Genomic DNA, 23,474 nt, shown 5'->3' with positions numbered 1-23,474 from the left:
CACTGCAACAAATATATAACCCAATATATTATTAGATGTAACTCATCTGCTCTAATGTTTCCTATATGTGTCATAGTAACCTGACTGATCCAAGCAAATGATCAGAAGGGAAGCAAAATCAACTCTTATACCTAGACTATAAGGCTATGTTCACACAACATTTTTTTTTTTTACAAGAACGTCCGTTGTTAGCAATTAAAACAATGGTCGCTCTTGCCATAAAACAATGTGTTGCATTGAAATCAAACCTAACAGCGCCCATTGTTCACACAGTGTATTAAAAAACGGTCGTTGTTTATTACGGCCGTGGAAATAATTGACGTCAGTTATCTCCAGCCGTAGCCGTATCAACTTTTAATGCTACAACGACCATTGTTTTTGACTGCCGAACAATGTTGTGAATGTAAAAAGTAAAAAGAATCCAAAAATTGCTTGATAAACTTCAATAAAATGGATGCATAAGTACATCGGGTGTCTAGGAAGCTTTGCTGTTGTTCTCTGTTATCAGTCATTATCACAGGATTGTATCGAGGGGATGTATACACCAGTATTCTCTGTTATCAGCCATTATCAGAAACTTAGGGAGGGATTTATCAAGACCGGCATTCTCATACACCAATCTTAAATTAGGCCTGCTCCCCTTTTCACAGCTGGATTCACGAAGAGGCGCACGCTCCTTAGTAAATCCGTCCAGCCGTGCGCCCGATCCTGTGCCCAGCGCAACAAATTTAGATTTGGAGATTTGGATCATGATTTATGCCTGCGAGGTGTAAATCATAATAAATGAGGTGCGGGAGGAGGACACACCTCCTACCCGCCTTGCTGCCAACCCCCTCCCCCGCCCGCGTGCGCCAGGGCGAAGGAGCGAATCTGCAGCATCTCCCTGGCACATGCCTTAAGGTGGAACTTTCATGAATGTCGCCTGTACAGTTTAAAGGGAATGATATGTTTTTGGACTATATGGTGGAAGTAGAATACCTTGTCTGCAGCAGTATTCCAGTGTCACAGGAGCATAGAAGGGGCTGATCATGGGTTTAATGACCTAAACTATTATAATTATAGTTATCTGTAATGCTGTGAGTTCAGACCCCAGGACTTGTGGCTATCATGTGGGCACAAAAATGGCCTGTATTATACAGTTTTTCTTATGTCTTTCTCTGGCAGTAGCAGGTAGTACTCTTTGCAAAGGAACATTGGAACAATGAGAGCCGGGATCTGACTGGTTGCTGGGGGCACTGCCTCAGTTTTCTCCAAGGCTGATCACTGCAGGTGGCTGGCATAAATATCAACACTGCATATTTCTAACATGAATTATTGGATGGTGTAAATGCTCCAGAGTTACATCAAGTAACATCTCTATATATTTATGTCTCTGTACCTGACAATAAAACAGCCCTTGGTGTTTATCAACAGGCCCAGCCATAGAGTTCTATGACTCCACATCCTACTCATCCTGTGACTCCCATTATTCTTATGACACCATTGTACTATCACAAAAAGCAAAAAGATAGACAATACTCCAGTAACATAAAACTGGGCATACAGGAGAGGAGTACAAGCTAAAAGGAGGTAGCCACAACCCCATCCCCTCCTGTGGGTGTTTTAAACAGAGTTTAGTTGGATCTGGTATGCCCAGTTTTGTAGACTTAAAGGCCATTTAGAACAGGTTTTTATTGTGTGTACGAGGGAGGGAGTATATGCAGTGAGCCTGACACTTACAGGTTGCTGCAGCATTTTTTCTACTTTTGTCCATTCTCCAACAATCCTATGACCCCATTTCCCACCAGTCCTATGACTCCTTTTCCTACCAGTCCTGTGACTCCATCTTCTACCAGTGCTGTGAATCCATCTCCTACCAGTCTTGTTACTCCATTCTCTTATGTTCGTGAGTGCTGTGACTCCATTCCCTATCAGTCCTGTGACTCCATCTCCTACCAGTCCTAGGACTCTATTCCCTATCAGTCTTATAACTTCCATGTCTACCAGTCCGATGACTCTATCTCCTACCATTCCTGTGACCCTATCTCTTATCAGTCCTATGATTCCACCTCCTACCAGTCCTAGAACTCTATTCTCCTATCAGTCTTATGACTTCATTGTCTACCAGTCGTATGACTCTATCTCCTACCATTTCTGTGACCCTATCTCTTATCAGTCCTATGACTCCCATCGCCTACCAGTCTTGTGACTCTTCCTGGGGGTCATTGCCGGATCTACAGAGCCTCTAGCCTATTGAGCATTCCCTGTCTGCCATTCTTATGTACAGTTAACTAGTGCTTCTGCCTCGTTCCTGACTACATTCTGCCTGCCACCTGCCCTGACCTTGCTGCCTGTCCCTGACTACAAGTTTGCCTTATGCATGTGTCCTGCGGATCACTTCGCGGCTGCCTCCACAAGCAAGCCACGCTAGGGGTAGCAACTTGGGGGTTGCCTGCCACAGCTGCTGAATTCAGATGCGGCCGCATACATGCATGCCCACATCCGGATTCCCTGCTGCACACAATGGAGCGTGTGGCCAGAACCGCAAGCTCCATTGTGCGCACTGACAGGTTTTCTGCGGCCGCTATCTACGGCCGCAGAAAACGGACATGTCAGTTTCTTGCAGTGTCGCTAGGGATCCCGGCCGGAGTGTATACTATGTGTATTCCCTCCGGCCGTGATTCTATAGAGAGCAGCACTACGTTAGTAACATAGTAATCACAGCCATTGTTGCAAATCGCCAAAAACCGACGTTATTAATACTTAACTTACATAGTGTGAACATAGCCTTATTGTAGTTATTTACTTGTGCATAATGAACAGTATAAGGCTGTGTTCCCACTACGTTTTTTCTTAAAACTATCGGCAACAATGGCCGTGGTTAATACGAAAAAATACCATACCTTGCTGCCTATGGAATCCCGGCCGGAGTGTATACACATAGTATATGCTCCGGCCGGGACAGCAAGCGGCGCCGCAAACAACTGACAATGAATAGCGGCCGCAGAAAACCATGTCAGTGCACACTATGGAGCGAGTGATTGGTTCTTTTCGGAGACTGGCCGCTCTGTGACCCAGCCGAGTCAAGGAATGGCTGGTCTCTTAAGCTGTATGAACATTGCCTTATAGTAGTTACATTCTTGTACATAGGGGTAGTTATTTATTTTGTAGTATTTTAATAGCTATGTTATTAATTATTTTGTCAATAAGGAAAACTTTCATAGTAACTAGTACAGGTTTAGTACTAGTGCAACACATGCATTATCCAGCAGGAAGCCTTAAGGATCAGTGAGAAAACTTACTCCTGGAGTAAAGTGTACCAGCTCCTCGGTCATGTGGATTGTCTGATGGCATTCTGATTCTTCAAATGTTTGATCTGTATATTGGAAGTTTTGTGTACAGAAATATAAGGGGGGGGGGGGGTGTATAATGCTCTCACCACTAGGGCAGCTATTATAAGCAAGGTTTTACAACTGATAGATCTACTACAATATTATATATTAAGAAACAGATGTACTTCATATGTAAGGGGGGCACATATTTGCTATAAGTGGCCCTGTCCTATATGCATCATATAACCGAGTAATGAAGACCACACCATGTTGTTTAATGATGTTGAACCAGTTTAATTGGTAAAATGAGCACTAAGGGTCACAACGGTGGGGGCATGCTTTTCCTTTTAAAGAACTTCCACTGGACTTTAATGGTGAGCATCCAGTCGTTAACGTATAGGCTTTTACAAGCGGATGGGCTGACGTGCACCTCGGACGGAAGGGTGTGGAGCCTCTCTGAGGGACAGGGCTTGTATGCTGGGCGCAAAGAGCCTACGATTCATTTGTTAGCTTTTTGGGCTTTCTGCGCGGACTTGGTGACTTTACCGGCGCCTCCGCTCTTCTTCTCAACGTTCTTTATTACCCCCACAGCCACAGTCTGCCTCATGTCCCGTACAGCGAAACGACCTGAAAGCAGAGATGGAGGAAGAACAAATGAGAAACCTAATGGGTCCATACAGGGTAGACATATTCTACTGTAGTTGTGAAAAGTATTATAGTAGTTATATTCCTGTACATAGGAGCAGTATTAGAGCAGTATTATAGTAGTTATATTCTTGTCCATACTGTAGGAGGCAGTATTATAGTAGTTATATTCTTGTATATAGGGAGCAGTATTATAGTAGTTATATTCTTGTATATAGGGGGCAGTATTAAAGTAGTTATATTCTTGTATATAGGGGGCAGTATTATAGTAGTTATATTCTTGTATATAGGAGCAGTATTATAGTAGTTATATTCTTGTATATAGGGGCAGTAGTATAGTAGTTATATTCTTGTATATAGGAGCCAGTATTATAGTACTTATTTTCATGTACATAGGAGCAGTATTATAGTAGGTATAGTCTTGTACATAGGGGGCACTATTATAGTAGTTATATTCTTGTACATAGAAGCAGTATTAGGCTAGGTTCACACTACATATATTTCAGGCAGTATTTGGTCCTCATGTCAGGTCCTCATAGCAACTAAAACCAGGAGTGGAATGTTCACATGATAGATATAAAAGACAATTAAAATAATGTATGGGATAGAACACAGAGGTCAAAACCAGAGGGGGAGGAAGACATCAGTGTGGCATCACAATAATAGAAAAATAGATAAATAGATAAAGATGGAGTAACTATGATTAAGATATAATGGAATACTACCATCTAGTGGTCATTAAATGTATGGTACAAAAAAGACTTCTAACACAGAGAAGTCAAATACTTCCAAGGACACATATAAATAGGTATCAGGGAAACTGTATGTAACCCCAAGGAGGGAAAAGCGTTTTTCTAAGTAGGTGGATGAAATAATCAACCCACTAAGCCAAAGAGAAGGTAAAGTAAATTGACCATACACAAGATTACCTGTACCACAGGACCAACACTGAAGTCTTACCCCCCGTCTAGCACAAAAGCCCAACGTACGTTTCGCTCACTTCATCTGGTTTTGACCTCTGTGTTCTATCCCATACATTATTTTAATTGTCTTTTATATCTATCATGTGAACATAATAAAGATTTTTGTATACCTTTAATTATCTGTGCAAGTTCTTTGGTTTTTGTTTGGAATTTCGTTGCACTGTGTATCTATATAGGCAGGACTTTGTAGGTTGTCTAAAACCAGGAGTGGATTGAAAACACAGAAAGGATCTGTTCACACAATGGTGAAATTGAGTAGATGTCCGCCATATAACGTTGTTCTAAAATAACAGCAAATATTTGCCATTAAATGACGGCCATCCACTCAATTACAACATTGTGTGAACATAGCCTTTCTGTGTTTTCAATCCACTTCTGGTTTTTGTTGCTATGAGGACCTGACATGAGGACCAAATACTGCTTGAAATATACTGTGTGTGAACATAGCCTTATAGTATGCAAAAGAGGAGTCCGTGGAGCCTCATTGAAGAGTCTCAAAACACAGGACTAGCCAGATATCCCTCTGGGAAGGACCCAGCCAAGGGGCAGCTCCTGTTAGGAAACCACCAAATCCACCATATTAAGTGGCCCTATAAGTCAATGTAATGACAAGGGATAAACCAAGGCTAGGTAACCATCCACATACAGCTGTTTCAGGGTGTTGCCCCTCATCAGTGTGGAGCAGGATTCTGGCTAGGTGGGAGCAATGCCTAGTAGAGCCATAAGAGAAACAGATTGCTGAACTAAGGGAGATCAGCCAAACGACAACACTGCCGGCTGCTAGTGAAAGCGCTCAATGCAGTGAAGTCCTAGGTGCATTGCCCCCTGGGAAACATGAATATGCAAAAGAGGAGTCCGTGGAGCCTCATTGAAGAGTCTCAAAACACAGGACTAGCCAGATATCCCTCCGGGAAGGACCCAGCCAAGGGGCAGCTCCTGTTAGGAAACATACCTAGTGATGACCGTTTCATGCATGTACACACTTCTTTGGGCCAGGAACTATGAGGGAGATTTATCAAACATGGTGTAAAGTTAAACTGGCTCAGTTGCCCCTAGCAACCAATCAGATTCCTTTCATTCCTTACAGACTCTTTGGAAAATGAAAGGTGGAATCTGATTGGTTGCTAGGGACAACTGAGCCCCTTTTACACTTTACACCATGTTTGGTAAATCTCGCCTTATGTCTCTATGAAGATGTGTGCTTATATAGGTGACTTATATAAGTGATGTATATCAAAACATAATAGCCACACAATAGTATAAAAACAGAGTTTAAGTAATTTCTGTTGTTAAGACTGCAGTCAAATGTTGTCTGTAGCCTATATTAAACTTAATGGCATAGACTGTTTAATATACAGGAATTTATTACTTGCAAAAGCTTTTATATTTTATACACAATCATATGTCTCTGCCAATTCTTTTTGGTAAAACAAAAGATCACTTTTTATTCGATTTAGGCTATGGTAAAAATAATACAAAATAACAGACATTATTTGCTGTGAAAGGACGGCCTTCCATTAAGGCGGCCGGCATTTTGCCAGTGTGTGAACATCGCCTCAAAGAAGATTGCTATTCTGTAAAAATGGTAAAAGGGATCCCAGACTTGTTAACCACATTAACACCAAGCATCAGGGCAATAGAAAGGTGTTAAAGTTTATAGGCTTAGAAAGGGTTAATACCTTGAGAAAGAGCGTAGCATGTTACAAATTATTGTTAAAAAGGAAGCTGTATAGCTTTCTAAGGCCATGTTACCACGCTGTAAAACACCGGCCGTTCCGTGACACGGCTGGTGTCAGAAAAAATCACCCTGGCCGTTACTGCAGTACCGGCCGGATGATCTTTACTGCCGCTGAATCCGGATGCGGACGCATCCGTACGCACCCGCACCCGAATTCCCCGCTGTACACAATGGAGTGTGCGGCCGGAGCCGCACTCTCCATTGCGTGAACTGACAGGTTTTCTGCACCGCTATTAAGTGAATAGCGGCCACAGAAAACTGACATGTCCCCATGTGTATACACTCTGGCCGGGATTCCTTAAAAGGCAGCACTACGTAAGTTCTGTTACAACGGCCATGATTACTACGGAACTTATGTAGTGGGAACATGGCCTATGGCTGTAGTCACATATTGTGTTTTTTACACTTATGATATGTTCTTGCTGCATTTTTCACACAATTTTGGTAAATATTCACCATTTTTACTGGAATCTCTGCAACATGGTGCAATTTGCAACAAAATATCAGGAAAACGCAACAGAAATGCATCATAAGTGCAAAACACATGCCATATGTGATCACAGCCTCATCCATTAGGTCTTAGGGCCCTATTACACAGAATGATAATCTGACGAATCAGGTTGATTCAGCAGATTTGTCGCTCCGTGTAATAAAGCCAACAATCAGCCATTGACAAAGAACCTGTCTTTTGGTCCTGACCTAAAATCGTTGTCCGCCAGTTGCGCATTGCTACGTGTAATAGCAATGTGCGGTGGATGAATGTGTAAAGAAAATAATGAAGTTCTTGCATTACCTCTCTATGCTTCCCAGTGCTTCTGCCTGCTTCCCAGTGTTCTCATTGCTTCTTTACACTCTCTGCAGCCTCCGTAGAAACTTCAGGGCTGATTTCTGAAGTGACAGGCTGCTCAACCTGTCACTAGCCGGCACAGGAACTTTTACTTTACACTTTAAAAGCAAGGGCTGCGCGGACATCGCTAACAATACATATACAGCCCTAGCTGCATGATAATCGAGCCGTGTAGGCTCAATAAGCCGATCTAGCTTAAAGGGGTTATCTAGTATTAGCAGACCATGCCACCTTTCTTCCAGATGAATCATGACTCTTGTCTCTAGTTTGGGTAGAGTTTTCCAATTAGCCTTATTCCCATCAATGGAACTTAGCTGCAAAACCCCATCCAAGCTGGAGGTACGAGGGGTGCCATTTCAGGAAGAATGTCGCCATGTTTTTCTAAGTCTGGATAACCCCTTCAGCATGCTCCTGTAATTGTATTTGGCTGTTATGGTTTGATATATGCCACTCATTTATATAAACACACCTCTTTGTAGTGACACACTTCCTGGTCGGAGGAAGTGCGTTCATTTGTTAGATACGCATCCACATATTGCATGTCTCCCTTCCCTGCTTTATTTCCTTAGGCTTTGTTTACACCATGTCTTTTTTTGGAATTTTTATGGTCACCTTTTTGGAAATCTGTCATTGTAAGACAAAAATACTGCCATATTATGCAAATTACCTACATAATTTGCATAGTACGACCATATTTTAGACTCAAACGCCACAGTCTTAATGTGAAATAAACTGAAGTGAATATTGCTACAAAGGGTGAGTGCTAATTTCTGCTTCTTTATTTACTATATTTATCTTCTCCATTACTCCATGCATGATCCAGTTCATCAGTTCCTTTCATTGTTTGGAGGCCAGGTGGTTTATATTTGGAAAGGATTGGCGCCAGCAATTGTCTCTACTACATTATAGTAGCGGCACTCCAAAGTATAGTGAATAAATAAGTGAATTTGTTCACCCATTCTGTGCAATACAATGTTTTAGTTTCTCAATGAAACCTTTATCAAGCAACACATAGCTACATATGTATATATAAGTATGTATGACAGTATGGGCATGTGCACACTGCGGATTCCACCACGCGCCCCTGTTTGAAGTTCTGCCTGTCCTATAGGCACCATTTTATGCTCAGGCAGATTCCGCTGTCCGCCCAAATTGACATTGTGCACATACCCTATTATAGTAATTATATGCTGTTCCATTGTTGACTTGGTAGCTGCGTTCCCCTTAAGCTGAGTGCCGCTCAGCTGACAGGGAGGCCCCGCTCACTGCCTCCAGACGCCCGCTCATCCCGAGATCCACTACAAGTGAGATCCACTACCTCAGCCCGAGATTAACTACAAGCGCTCATAACGAGCACCAGGGGGAATACCTACATGCAGGGGGACTACCTACATGCGCCTGGGGGAGTACTTACAGGGGCCTAACATTTCCTGGGGCACTAGTTACAGCGGCTTACTGGGGGAGTACCTACAGGGGCCTAACATTTACTGGGGTACTACCTACATGGGCATAACATTTAGCGGGGGCTACCTACAGGGGCATAACATTTACTGGGGTACTAACTACAGGGACATAACATTTACCGGGGGCTACCTACAGGGGCATAACATTTACCGGGGGCTACCTACAGGGGCATAATATTTACAAAGGGATTTAAAGGGGCACAAAGGGATCGAAAGAGTCACACAACTTGTGTAATGGTAATAAATAAGTTATAATACATACATTGCATCTTTGATGTTTGACATGAGCTGTTCTACTAGATTTCATTGCTATGCTACATTTACTTTTAGACTATGGTACCAATGTTCCTGTGTTATGTTTTTGATTTGGCCAACTTTGTCTGACCATTGCTCAGCTATCTTGCGATTCGGCTCAGTTGGGGCTGAAGCTTAGAGGGAACATTGCTTGGTAGTAAAAAAAAAACAAGGAATGATGTTCTCACCAAGAGGTGGGTACTGGGAGAAGCTCTCCACACACATGGGCTTCCCAGGAATCATCTCGACAATGGCAGCATCTCCAGATTTCAGGGATTTGGGATTGTCCTCAAGCTTCTTCCCAGAGCGACGGTCAATTTTCTCCTTCAGTTCTGCAAACTTGCAGGCAATATGTGCAGTGTGACAATCAATGACTGGGGAGTAGCCAGCACTGATTTGTCCTGGGTGGTTTAGTATGATCACCTACCAATGAAGATCATCAATATACAAAGGTTAAGATATTATCATATTCCAATAACTATTAGGCTGGGTTCACACTACGTAAAAAACATGGCTTTATTTCATACTAACGGCCGTATTTGCGCAAACAACGGGCGTTATTTGAAAAATACTTTAGTATGAAATACGGCCGTGTTTTTTACATTGTGTGAACATAGCCTTAACACTTATCTTAAATCCTCTCAAAAGGAAATAAGGATGTAAAATTTTCCACTGCCTTATCCTAATGTGTCCCCACGAAAACACTTCCTGTCCTTTGTTCTGATGGTTGAGTCTCATGTGGCATCATACATATCAAGAATTAATCTGCTCCATTGTCCACACCATAAGGCTATGTTCACACATAGTATTTCTGTCAGTCTTTTTTCAACCAAAACCAAGAGTGGATTGAAAATACAGAAACTGTGCAAATCATTCCATTATATTTTGCCCTGTCAGTTCCACTCCTGGTTTTGGTTGAAAAAAGACTGACCAAAAGATTGGCCGAAATACTATGTGTGAACATAGCCAAAAACTTCTATTGGAGGTGATGTGGGTTATGATTTAGATTCACACACTGCCACTATCACAAACTCCAATTTTCAGTACAGACAGGAACTGTTGCCATGTTATCATATGGATATCTTTGTACACCTAAAATATTTTCATTATTTTTTTTAGAATGCAGTAAAGGGATTTCATGTGATGTATTTGGAAGTTCTTATAATGTTTGCTTGTAGTGATACAAAGTGGCCTCTGGGTGGCACTGTTCTCTCTAACAATTGAATGTTGACCACTACTAATAGTAACCATATTGGTTTGATACAGATATAACCTAGAATTCCTAAGAAATGGACAGTTCTGCTGACTGACCTGGGAGGTGAATTGTGCAGCTTCCTGGGGTGGGTCGGCTTTGCTGTCACCACATACGTTACCGCGGCGAATGTCTTTGACGGACACATTCTTAACGTTAAAGCCAACATTATCTCCAGGAAGCGCTTCACTCAGAGCTTCATGGTGCATTTCTACTGACTTCACTTCAGTGGTGATATTTACAGGAGCAAACGTCACGACCATGCCGGGTTTCAGGATTCCAGTTTCTACGCGTCCTACGGGGACCGTGCCTATTCCTGCAGACGAGAAGACAAAGAATGATTTACAGCCCATCTGTCATAATAGAGACGGAATGACGCCTAAAGCTGCCTATAGACATAAGATTGCTGTTGACTGAGCCTAGCTTTTTGCCACCAGGCTCAACAACACAAGCACATAATAGGCTAAGGTCAAAATAAGATCCACCAACAGCAGTTAGCATATTAGCATACTTGTTGATGGTTTCCCACCATAAAACAGACATAAATACATATATTCCATAGTCGCATAACCCTCTTACCTCCAATCTTGTATACATCCTGGAGAGGGAGGCGCAGAGGTTTATCTGTTGGACGAGTCGGGGGAAGAATTGTGTCCAAAGCTTCGAGGAGAGAAACTCCACTTGCATTTCCTTCTTTCCTCTCCACCTTCCATCCTTTAAACCAGGGCATCTACAGGGAGGAAAATCATGTAGCATGGGTGGAGCAGGGAAAGGAAGAGGGGTGACAGAAAAATAGAGATCAGGGTACATTGGATGTTTCAACATGGTGATTACTCTTAGTCAGCTTAGGAATGTACTTGGAGCCTGTGATAGGATCATGACACTACATGTCACTGGCATAGCCACATTTCCATCAATTATGTGCCCAAGGTTGAATGACGTGAAGCTCTAAGTTACCTGGTCATCCTCTCCTCCTTCCTGTCAACACCGGCTGGGCATCCAAATAAAAAAAGGATAATTGGGAGGAGCTGCCTCCAACCAATCAGCTTTGCTGGACATGTTTTAAGTAAAGATCATTGGTTAAGAGCCTCTTATAGGCAAGGTTATCCTCATAATCCTCTCCATATGTCCATTTAAGCTGGATACCAGGTACAATTGTGGAAAATTCTGGTTGTGGAAATTGTATAGTGGCAACTCTTAATATCCATCAACTAAACCTTTTTTGACGTCTTACTGAACTTTTTTTTAATATATGTCTAACAGGAACACTTATAACTGAATATGCACTAAAATAGAAACAGTCAACAAAATGCTAATGGTTGATCTGCTATACACTGTAGGGTGTAGCTCTGTGAATGGCTCTGTAAGATATGAGCCCAAAGCAACCTTTTGACTAGTTGCTAGAAGTGATGCCAACTTCAGTATGCCATGTCCAGGATGCACTATGTTATGGCTATGTAGCCCAATTGATAGACAGTGTATAAGTCTATATTACCCTAACTTTACCCGCTAGCTTATGCATATGCCCTTGAGTTGCATCTCTTTCCCAAGTGACCAGAGTCTTAGTAACATAGTAAGACGCTATTAAAGGCCTTGCATTGGTGGCAGGGCTGAAGGCCTTCTTTGGTGGACACAAGTTCTGCCTTCACAAGTCATCTCTACTGGCATCAAGCCCCTGTCTTTTTATAACTGGGTTTATAGGATCTGATGACCGAGGAATGTTCTGGACCTGCCAGATCCAATGTGACGATGAGTCAAGGACATGCACTTCTAAATACAGATAATGATGGGGGATGGGGGCCGTGAAGGGGCAAATGGGGCTAATTTCTACCAGATGTCAGATGACACCCAAGGGAGCTGAAGTATCACATCACAGGAATAACGTCATAAATAATTGAACTGATTCTTAACTTTCTGCTTCAAGCACACAAACCAGGGGGGGGGGGGGGAATTAATTCTATCATAGGCCCTGGGCTGTTCATCAAGCCTGTCCCCACCCCCACCCCATTGTAACTATGGCAGCACTAGCGTAGTGTTCATAGTATAGGATATATAATGTCATCATGGCCAGATTTGTGCAAAATCAAGGTAAAGAAGCAGCGATTGTTTGCAAATCATGACAGAACCATAGTCAGGGGACAATACACCACTGAAAGTATGGGCATGTTTGGTTGGCCATGGACCCACCAAGAGCTCAGGGCTACTGCCCAAAACGGAATTATTATGATCTGCTAATGCACACAAACACTGGTACAATTGTACCATGCATTGACTGATTGAAGGCCAGTTTTATTACCAACCCATTCTGGGATAGAAATCTGTCCTCACTTACGTTAGGAGATGGCTCCAGCATATTGTCCCCATGCCAGCCAGAGATGGGCACAAAAGGTACAGTGGCTGGGTTGTACCCAATCTTCTTGATGTAAGCGCTGACCTCTTTTACAATCTCATCATAACGTTTCTCACTATATGGTGGCTCAGTGGAGTCCATTTTGTTGATGCCCACAATGAGTTGCTTAACTCCAAGTGTGTAAGCTAGCAGGGCATGCTCTCTTGTTTGGCCATTCTTTGAGATTCCAGCTTCAAACTCACCAACTCCGGCTGCTACTATTAACACCGCACAGTCTGCCTGGAAAGAAAACATTTACAAGGTTAACAGGGCTATTCTCTATTCAAAATTAGGGTTTCCTACAAAAGGGGACAACATGGTTCTCTAGAACCCCCAATCAATTACTTGAGAACATTCACAGGCCAAGGGAAATGTCACCAGTCTGTGGCATAGAAAACAACTACTACTGGGCATTTATGGGCATTGGGCCTGTTCTGAAGTAATAAACACAAAACATTATGGTAGGTCAGCCGTCTAAAAGAACTCTCCTCGACCACTGAATTTACTAAGGGTAGAGGGAATCTTCAAAAATGATTTCTCATTGTGAAAGACCTCTTCAAACTAGGTAAGATGTCCTCTAGAGGAGAAGGACATCTTTCAATAGGGTAAAATGTTCTCTGAAGGTGGAGGGCATCTACAAATTGGGTAAGATGTTCTCTTCAGGTAAAGGACCTCTACAAATTTGGTAAGATGTTCTCTGAAGGTGAAGGACAACTACAAATTGGGTAAGATGTTCTCTGAAGGTGAAGGACAACTACAAATTGGGTAATATAATCTCTTAAGGTGAAGGACATCTACAAATTGGGTAATATGTTCTCTTAAGGTGAAGGACATCTACAAATTGGGTAATATGTTCTCTTAAGGTGAAGGACATCTACAAATTGGGTAAGATGTTCTCTGAAGGTGAAGGACAACTACAAATTGGATAAGATGTTCTCTTAAGGTGAAGGGCAACTACAAATTGGGTAAGATGTTCTCTTAAGGTGAAGGACATCTACAAATTGGGTAAGATGTTCTCTGAAAGTAAAGGACATCTAAAAATTGGGTAAGATATTCTCGGAAGGTGAAAAAAAACTACAAATTGGGTTACATATTCTCACAAGATAGAGGATATCTTTAGTTTGGATTATATATTTTCTGGAGATGAAGGACATCTTCCAGAATCGTATGATGTTCCCCGAAGGGAAAGACATCTTCAAATTAGATAACATGTTTTCTGAAGGCAGAAGCTATCCACAAACAGCGTAAGATGATAATGCTGGCCATACACATTACATAATAGCTGGCCATATCTACTGATTTTAACAGGACCAGCCAACAAGATAATGTGCATAACTCTAACTCTACCAAGGTATCTGCCTGATCCTTTTGTCTCCAGAGAGATAAGCAACCACCAGAGAAGTCACAGCAGCTTACCCCCTTTCCTCTCCATTGAAAACATGTGAATGTTCAGCGGGGTTGATTGTGAATGTTTATGGATGGAACAAGAGTGACAGCTGTAATATGTATGGTCAGCTAAAGATGTTCTCTGGAGGTGAAGGACGTCTTCAAATAAGGTCAGATGTACAGTACTTCAAAGTTGGAGGTAATTCTCAAATAAAGATATTCTTAAATAAGGGGGAGTATATTGGCCATGGAATGGACAAGTTAATGGATATCCATGGTTCCCCATTTGGTCTAGTATAATATGATGTCAAAACTCTATTGAAATATACATTGACACTGTAGAACAACTGTTTGGGACATCTATAAAAAAAGTATCTATATAAAGTCAAAGTATATTAGAGACACTCTAAACATAAATAATAATATTAGGGATTGGGGTGGATACAGAAGCTAGCATGACCAACTTGCTGCAAGGCCACTACCTGGACCCCTCATCTTCGGTGGAGGGCCTTTTACACAGGGCAACTATCCACCAGGAACGTTGCTAGAAACGCTCCTGCAGCGAATAATTTGCCCATGTAAAAGTGACAACGATCAGCCGGGGATAGGGAAAATGCCCGATCCTCGGCTAATGGAGTCTATAGAACAAGCTACAAACAGTATACACTGCTGCTTGTAATCTTCAAACCAACAGCACACATATATTCATAGCTGTGCTGTCAGTTTCCCAAAAATCGCTCATGCAGACCAGGCCCCTCAATTTGTTGTGCCAAAGACACTGCAAACGAGTGCTGATCTCGCTGATCGGCGCTCGTTTGTGGCCTCTGCAGCCGACAAATCTGTGAATCTAAAAGGACCCTTAGTCTCACTATGCTTCTATTAAGTTCTGGAGGGCCATAAAAAATTAAATCTATTCCTTCCTAGACCAGTTAGGGGTTCTTCTTACCTGAGATGTTCCAGTGATCATGTTCTTGATGAAGTCACGATGTCCGGGGGCATCAATGATGGTGATGTAATATTTGGTGGTCTCAAACTTCCATAAGGAGATGTCAATGGTGATTCCTCGCTCTCTTTCTGCCTTCAGTTTGTCTAGAACCCAGGCATACTTGAAGGAGCCTTTACCCATCTACAAAAAGCCAAATGCGTGAAGACACATTGCAATGACATAACTGTGATATAACTAGTCACAAGGGCTTTCCCAGACCCCTGAATATCAAAGCCAGGAAACAACCCCTAGGGCCATAACTGAGTGTCAGCCATCTTTATAGAAATAGATGCCATTAGAGTTGATGGATAAAACCACTAGGGTTTGTATTTATTGCCCCCCACAATTATATACATTGTATGGTTGAAATCTAGCAGCAATCCCTACTTGTATCTGTACAGAGGTAACGTTGGTCATCATTGTACTAGAAAATGTCTTGGTAGGTTCTTAGCACTGGATATTGGTGACATAAATTAGTGATCACATGGGCAGGAGACAGGATAACTATATATAGTTTATATAATAACTGTGATTATACTAATTATAATGCACGGTGAGTACATGGAGTGAACACTTGATGGTAACAGTCAGAACCTAATAGCTCCAGCAAAAATATAATGGTTACAGTCACATCATGATGGTTACAGTCTGGAGCTATCAGCCTGATGGTTACAGCCTACAGCTACTGGCTCTAGTAAGGGCTTGATAGTTACCATTAGGGTATAATGTTTATAGGGCATGATGGCATGATGGTGACACTCAGGGCATGACTGTTATAAGTTACAGGTTACAGTAAGGTGTAATGGATGCACCAATGTAATGGTTACAGGAAAAGCAATGACAGAATCATGTGTAAAATCAAGGCCTGATGGTTACAGTGAAGGCATGAAGGTAACAATTACAGATGAGCAAATTTACAGTAATTTGCTCATTTCTTGTAATAATTGGCATCATGGTTACACTGAAAGCATGGTGGTTACCATGAGGGCATGATGGTTACCGCATGGGGGACATTTGTCAAGCAATCTTATAAGAAGATTTGTTGCCTATAGCAACCAATGACAGGTCAGCTTTCATTTTACCACAGCGATATGAGAACTTGAAGCTGGGCTGTGATTGGTTGCTATGGGCAACAGAGGGAATCTTACCATAAAACAATCCCATAAATTACCTGCATGAAGGTTACAGTTTAGGAGGATCTGATCTCATTAAATATATAATCATTTCAGTGACAGCATGATGGTTACAGTTAGGACATGATGGTTACACTGACAGCATGATGGTTACAGTTAGGACATGATGGTTACACTGACAGCATGATGGTTACAGTCAGGGTGTGATGGTTACAGTCAGGAGGACCTGATGGCTTCAGTGAATATATAATCATTACAGTGACAGCATGATGGTTACAGTTAGGACATGATGGTTACACTGACAGCATGATGGTTACAGTTAGGACATGATGGTTACACTCACAGCATGATGGTTACAGTCAGGGTGTGATGGTTACAGTCAGGAGGACCTGATGGCTTCAGTGAATATATAATCATTACAGTGACAGCATGATGGTTACAGTTAGGACATGATGGTTACACTGACAGCATGATGGTTACAGTTAGGGTGTGATGGTTACAGTCAGGAGGACCTGATGGCTTCAGTGAATATATAATCATTACAGTGACAGCATGATGGTTGCAGTTAGGACATGATGGTTACACTGACAGCATGATGGTTACAGTCAGGGTGTGATGGTTACAGTCTGGAGGACCTGATGGCTTCAGTGAATATATAATCATTACAGTGACAGCATGATGGTTGCAGTTAGGACATGATGGTTACACTGACAACATGATTGTTACAGTCTGGAAGACCTGATGGCTTCAGTTACTATGTAATCATTACAATGAAGGCATGATAGTTACACTTGGGGAATGATGGATACAGTCAGAACACATCATTAATGTTAGAACACAAGCACGGCTGGTTGAATACAGTCAGAGCGTGATGGTTACAGTCAAGGCTTGAAGCTGCAATCAGAATACATAACCATGGCACAGGGCTTGATGGTTACAGTGATGGTATGTTAGTAACGGTGAGGGTTGGTCATGCCCTCAGGTTTGGTGCTTCTGTACAATAACTGCAGAATGTACTGGTATAAGTAAGATAATTAAAGTGACGAGAATCTTTGCCTAGATAGAATATGGTCTTTGGGTGGCAATGAGTTAAGGGCAGCCATGCCCTGTGCCTGTTCTGATAGAGCGTCTCCATTTCCCAGCTGTGTGTTGCTGATAGGACAGCGTGCCCTCTGCGTGCACACAGAAAATGGAGCCTGCCAGCTCCGAACAGCTATAATTAAACCCTGGCAGCGATCCTTTGCAGCTTCCACTCCTCAGCTGCTCCTGATCATCATCTCGGGGCTCCAGGTCCAGAACACAATGCTTTCAATGAGCTGTCACCATCTGGGCCCCCACAGAGCCTATCGAGGACAGAGTCAGCCCCATACAAAACATGGAATTAGTTCCTGTTGCCTCTGGATGCCCGCTGCGGCACTCTATGGGATTCTAGTGCCCCCTGATGCAATCCTGCAGCATTCTGTGCTGACAGAGCATGACAGGGAGAAAATATAGATCCCTGACTCATCCCCTTCTGTGCATTTGTCTCCCAGATGCTGAGTTTCCAATAGTCATCCAACATTTCAAAACTCCTGAATAGCAAATGTATCTAAGAGTGCAATGAATGGGTGACTAGATCAATCGTGGGCAACCTTTTTTTCATGGTCAAGAGAGTTTGGGATGGTCAGACCTTCACCAAGCAAATATTTATGACCTCATCTGTGTTTGACCCCCTGGTAGAGCACCAAAATGTCTTTAACACCTATTCAGACTCATACATACATTCCACTCTTAAAGAGGCTTTTAAGAAAAATACCCTTATTCCATGACAGCCATAAATGCAAAGAGAGGTTGCTGATCATTAATATTTCATTGATACCACCCCTTCTAGATGCCAAGTCACCTGTACCCCATGTTATGTCTAAGGCTGTGTTCACACATGCATTTTCATTGCGTTACTGCACCATTTTATTCATTTAGTTACTGCAATAAAACTCCAACATTTGTGAAGATACCGTCATAGATAAATCAGTCATTACATCCTTATAATATCTTGATCTGGCATTAAAGTCTGACATTTTGGCCTTTAACCAAAGACTGAAAGTAATCCCTATCCACAGGATAGGGGATATCCAGCTGATCAGGGTGGTCTGACTGCAGGGACCATGATCGCTCACAAAAATTGAGGTCCCTCCCCTGCCCCCCCTCTTAACTACTACCCATTTACTCTCTCTATATGATGATCAAACATAACAATTTTTGGAGGTCCTATGAACGGAGTCTAGGATGACCATGTGCACTGCTGCTCTACTCACTTGATGGAGGAGCTGCTATTCTTTTGATTGGTGGGGGTCTTAGGAGTAAGAGCCCCTTGATCATCAGTTATTTAGTATCCTGTGGATCTATAATAGTATAGTAGGACTCTACATCTATAGGGGGATACTGTCAGGGTTGGAATAAAGCTAGGGCCCTATGGGAAATGGTTCCAGGGTCTACAAGGCTCAGGGTCTCCACCATGAGCGCCCAACCTATAGATAATCTCTGTGCACAACATAATACAGACTCACCCAACCCTTGGACACCAGGGAACATACCATGTGTTCTCCAAATAACACCTACCTACTTTTACCATAAACCTTGGAATCCTGTTGTGTCAATCATCATGCAGCCATCAACTGGGGCCCAAAAATGGGGACCTCCCCGCATGTAATGGTTGGCCTGGGGACCTCCCCGCATGTAATGGTTGGCCTGGGGACCTCCCCGCATGTAATGGTTGGCCTGGGGACCTCCCCGCATGTAATGGTTGGCCTGGGGACCTCCCCACATGTAATGGTTTGCCTGGGGACCTCCCTGCATGAAATGGTTGGCCTGGGGACCTCCCCGCATGTAATGGTTGGCCTGGGGACATCCCCGCATGTAATGGTTGGCCTGGGGACCTCCCCACATGTAATGGTTTGCCTGGGGACCTCCCTGCATGAAATGGTTGGCCTGGGGACCTCAACACATGTAATGGTTTGCCTGGGGACCTCCCTGCATGAAATGGTGGCCTGGGGACCTCAACACATGTAATGGTTGGCCTAGTTACCTTCATAGAATGTGATGGAACCCTGATCTTAGAGTAGACAATGGTTGGAGATGAGCGAATTTACAGTAATAACAAAGCAAAGTACTTCTGTGCCACTCCTCCCTGGGTGCTGGGAAAAGCTGGGTTCAGTCCTAGGGCAGCAAGCTGATGAGCGCATTGCCGAAATAACAAAGTGCTTTATTGTTACTGTAAATTCGGTCATCTCTAGTTGGCATCATGGAACATCAGCTACTATGTAGCACAATGGTATTGCTTATGGCAACCAATCATATTTCAGATTTATACAGTGAACATGACCAACCAAACATATGCAGCCATAGGCAGAATCAATAGTGTACAAAAGATGTAATGTTTCTGAAATCCATTCATATCCACCAGAAGAAGGCCATTGAAGGGAATCTGTCAGCTGCAATGCACCTTCTAAACTGTTTACACTGTTAGATAGCTGTCAGTAACGCATGGTACCTTTCATATATCTGTCTGTTCTTTCATAAAATGCTTTAATTCTCATGTGCAAAGTGTCAAAGAGGCGTTCCCAAACCACTAATCTAGTGCAAGCTTTAAAGTGAATGTGCCATCAGGCTCGGGCTAAAGCACTGGAGGCGGGCTGACACCCCCCCAGAGGGAAGAAACCCCAGCCCCTCTATGATACGGCTCCACCGATTCTAATGGAGCCATGTCATAGAGAGACAGGGGTTTCCTGCCACTGGGGGGTGGGTAGGCTGCCTCCAGTGCTTCAGCCCGGGCCTGATGGTACATTCACTTTAATGCCTACTCTCTCCCCCTCCCATCCCTGTCCCTGCTTGGCTGTGAGTCAAGCAGGGATAGAGATGTACTCTATTTCATTCTAAAACAGCGCCACACCAGTACACAGGTTGTACCTGGTATTGCAGCTAATTCAATTTAATGAGGTTGTTTCAATGCCAGGCACGCCCCCTGGCACTTTTTTTTAGAAGAAAGCTGCTATGGTTTTTTCTAATCCTATACAATCCTTTCTTAACATATACTAACCCAGTGATTCTCCAGCTGCTGCAAAACTACAGCTGCCATCATGCATACAGCCTGTCCATGGAGAAAAGCTTGACCCAGGGTAGTGGTCTCCATCTTTCTCCAAATCTATAACACCTAGCTAGTCCTGACTTCATTGACGCATTCCCATCTCTCCAGCTGTTGGTAGTGTTTTCCATACTTACTCTACATCCCCCTCATATATAGTGGGCACTCACCTCGGCCGCCTCCTTCTCAAACTTCTCAATAGTTCTTTTGTCGATGCCTCCACATTTGTAAATCAGGTGGCCGGTGGTGGTGGATTTGCCGGAATCCACATGGCCGATGACCACGATGTTGATGTGAGTCTTCTCCTTCCCCATCCTCCTGGGGTTTACGCTCAGTAGCGGGTGAGGGTGTCTGAAGCACAGATTACAGTTATGTCACCAAGGCACAAGGCACATCATAACTCATTAGTCCACACCTGCTAAAAAGCCATAAATCCGCCTTTTTATCCATCTATTCCTAGAAAGTTGGGTGTCAATCAATATGATGCCATATACAGCTACTCATCTTTCCCAGATTCCTGGATGGCAGATCTGCTTGGTGGCATAGTAACATACCCTCCTAATATCATGTATATCTGGACAGATATGCTTTTTAGTAGTCTGGGAATGCTTTTGTAGAACCATTACTCAGCTTTCCCAGATGCAGAGGGGTAACAGCTACATATAAAACTTGATAGGATTACTAAATTCTTTGAGGAGCGGGCAGGGCCTTTGTGATGGTACGTATATTCAGTAGTTTCCCTACTGCCCCTCTGCCATGCCCTGGCATCTAATGGGGCATTCATTGATTTCTGTGCTTCAGATCAATAATACGTCAGTGCCCTCACCCCGATCAGACACCCAATACCAAGGACAGCCTGAAGCAGATGGGTGCCAGGTAGCAGGAGGAGGAGGGGAGGGGGTATAAGTTACAGCAGAATGGAGCATCAGGGGATAGGTCTCCTATACCTAACAGAAGACAACTCTCCCCGCCCTCATCTGTCCAGGCTACTGAAACAACTGGAGATGTAGCAGAGCTGAATTTGTCAAATGCTGCCTTAATGGTCAATCTGGCCAATGGACAAACTCAGCTCTCCTACATCTGTATGTGGCATATTGTAATTTGTACCTCACAGCATTGAGATGACATGAACGCCCCACTTGTGAGTGTGTTCTGCCCAGATACAGTCCAGCAATGATCAGCCAGTGTAACACCTTTAGTCTTGGGCGGCAATGCCAGGGCTAATATGTCACTGTAACTTTAATCCTGTCCTTTATAGGTTTTCTGGTTATCTATCACTGATGTAGCAGAGCTGAATTTGCCATGTAACTAGTTCCTCTTTTGCATCATAATGTCAAGACATTGCAATATTATTGCAATAAGAATAATTATACTCCCAAACAAAGATTAACTACTAATCTTAACACAACATGATGCAAATCGACCCCGTTTTGTGCTGAAGGACAAACTAAACTTTGCTATTTCACATGCATTAAAATGGTTTTAATATCTTGCAATGTTTTCCCTGCATACTGTGAACATACAATAACATGATGGTAACTGAGCATGCTTTTTTATTCATAACAAACTCAGCTCTACTGCATTATAATAGTACCACTATCTTGTGTACCCTGGACACTGTAAAGTATATTACAACCCACAATGATGAAAACTGACCAGGTTTTGTTCTAAACAACAAACTCAGATCTGCTACGTCTGCTCTGACCTCTCTGACTCTGTATAGATGTATGTAAAAACACGCTAGGATGATAATACTCTGCTGTATACGACACACATTATATATATATAAGCTCACTGTGAATATCTGTATCAAAGAACACACTATGATGTTAGATGACCATGGATTGTCCTTAGTGACAAACACAGCCCTGCTGCATCAGACATATATTATAATGATAGCAATATCTCGGCTTCATCTTAGTGGCCACAGCATGTTTACACTCTTAGCTCTGCTACATCTGTGCACATCTCTCCTATGTACATACAGCTTCTGTGTCCTGCATGCAGCTGGGAGCTCCCTCCCTCTTTTCTCTTGCAGCCTTTGATGGATTTTACATTACGCCACAGATAAAATGTCCCCTATACAGATGTCCCACGTCCCCCATACAGCTACAAAACACCTAGAACCCCCAAACTGAGCTGCTACTACCCCTACCCCCCTCCCATACACCCACAAATTAATGGGGGCTCCAAGGTAGAAAGAGAGGAGGGAGTGTAGGGCTGGCCAGGGGGCACTGCTAAACAGGTGTGACTAGGGGTGGGCAATAGAAGGGGGCTGCAGGAACTTAGGATGGACTAAAGAAAAGGTGGTGGTGGGATATGTATGTCAGCTTATAGCATGGTAGAATAGAAGCTAGAAGTTATTAAGGATCTGCAGGGGTTAATGTGTTACATGACCTGGGGGCTTACAGGTAAGGGGACTCCAGACTAGACAAGTGACAAGGTGTGGGCAGTAAAGGGGGTCTCCTAACTTCTATTGAGTGGATGCAAGCTATGGATTGGGGGCTAGGATGCAGGACAGGGGGGGAGTTATTGGGGGGCTGCAGGAGGGGAGTGGGGAGCTCTTACCTGTGGCTGAGCTCTCAGACAGCAGGGGCTGCAGGCTCCAGATCAGCCAGTTTTATTTCTCCAGGAGGGGGTCCACCTATTGACGGCCCCAGCGCAATGCAGTCACCCCTGCACCACAGCAATGCGGTACCGGGGATGATGGGGAGGGAGGGAGGGGGTGAGGGGAGAGGAGGAGTGAGAGTTTGGGGAGGGAGGGGGAGAGGAGTGATCAGGAGAGGAGGGGGACACAGCAAGATGCTAGGAAGGAGGGGGAGAACAGGAGCAGGATGACATAATGGAGGGAAGGAGGGGTGGGGGTCCTCCTTAATGTTATGTTAGTAAATGAGGGGGACCCCAGTGTGGAGGGAGGAGGGGGGGGGC

General features: G+C 43.3%; 1 protein-coding gene across 1 annotated transcript; it reads right to left on the bottom strand.

Annotated features, from left to right (window-relative positions):
- Positions 1-3,581: 3,581 nt before the first annotated feature.
- Positions 3,582-23,239, bottom strand: EEF1A2 (eukaryotic translation elongation factor 1 alpha 2). The gene is made up of 8 exons (XM_069953365.1): positions 23,115-23,239; positions 20,717-20,897; positions 15,255-15,434; positions 12,866-13,162; positions 11,113-11,263; positions 10,593-10,849; positions 9,470-9,704; positions 3,582-3,938 (listed from the first exon to the last, which is right to left on the bottom strand). The coding sequence occupies exons 2-8, from the start codon at positions 20,858-20,860 to the stop codon at positions 3,811-3,813; spliced, it is 1,392 nt and encodes a 463-aa protein (XP_069809466.1). The 5' UTR covers positions 20,861-20,897; positions 23,115-23,239; the 3' UTR covers positions 3,582-3,810.
- Between the last annotated feature and the right edge of the window lie 235 nt (positions 23,240-23,474).

Source organism: Dendropsophus ebraccatus, chromosome 14 (genome assembly GCF_027789765.1).
Source record: "Dendropsophus ebraccatus isolate aDenEbr1 chromosome 14, aDenEbr1.pat, whole genome shotgun sequence".
In the NCBI taxonomy this organism is placed as follows: domain Eukaryota; kingdom Metazoa; phylum Chordata; class Amphibia; order Anura; family Hylidae; genus Dendropsophus; species Dendropsophus ebraccatus.
This window is presented reverse-complemented; position numbering and strand designations above follow the sequence as displayed.

Excerpts from the sequence above, each read along its gene's own strand:
- EEF1A2 (XM_069953365.1), bottom strand. The coding sequence starts at position 20,860 with ATGGGGAAGGAGAAGACTCACATCAACATCGTGGTCATCGGCCATGTG. Across the intron at positions 11,264-12,865 it reads TGCTGGAGCCATCTCCTAAC|ATGCCCTGGTTTAAAGGATG; the intron begins GTAAGTGAGGAC and ends TCCTCCCTGTAG. Across the intron at positions 10,850-11,112 it reads GGATGTATACAAGATTGGAG|GAATAGGCACGGTCCCCGTA; the intron begins GTAAGAGGGTTA and ends TCTCGTCTGCAG.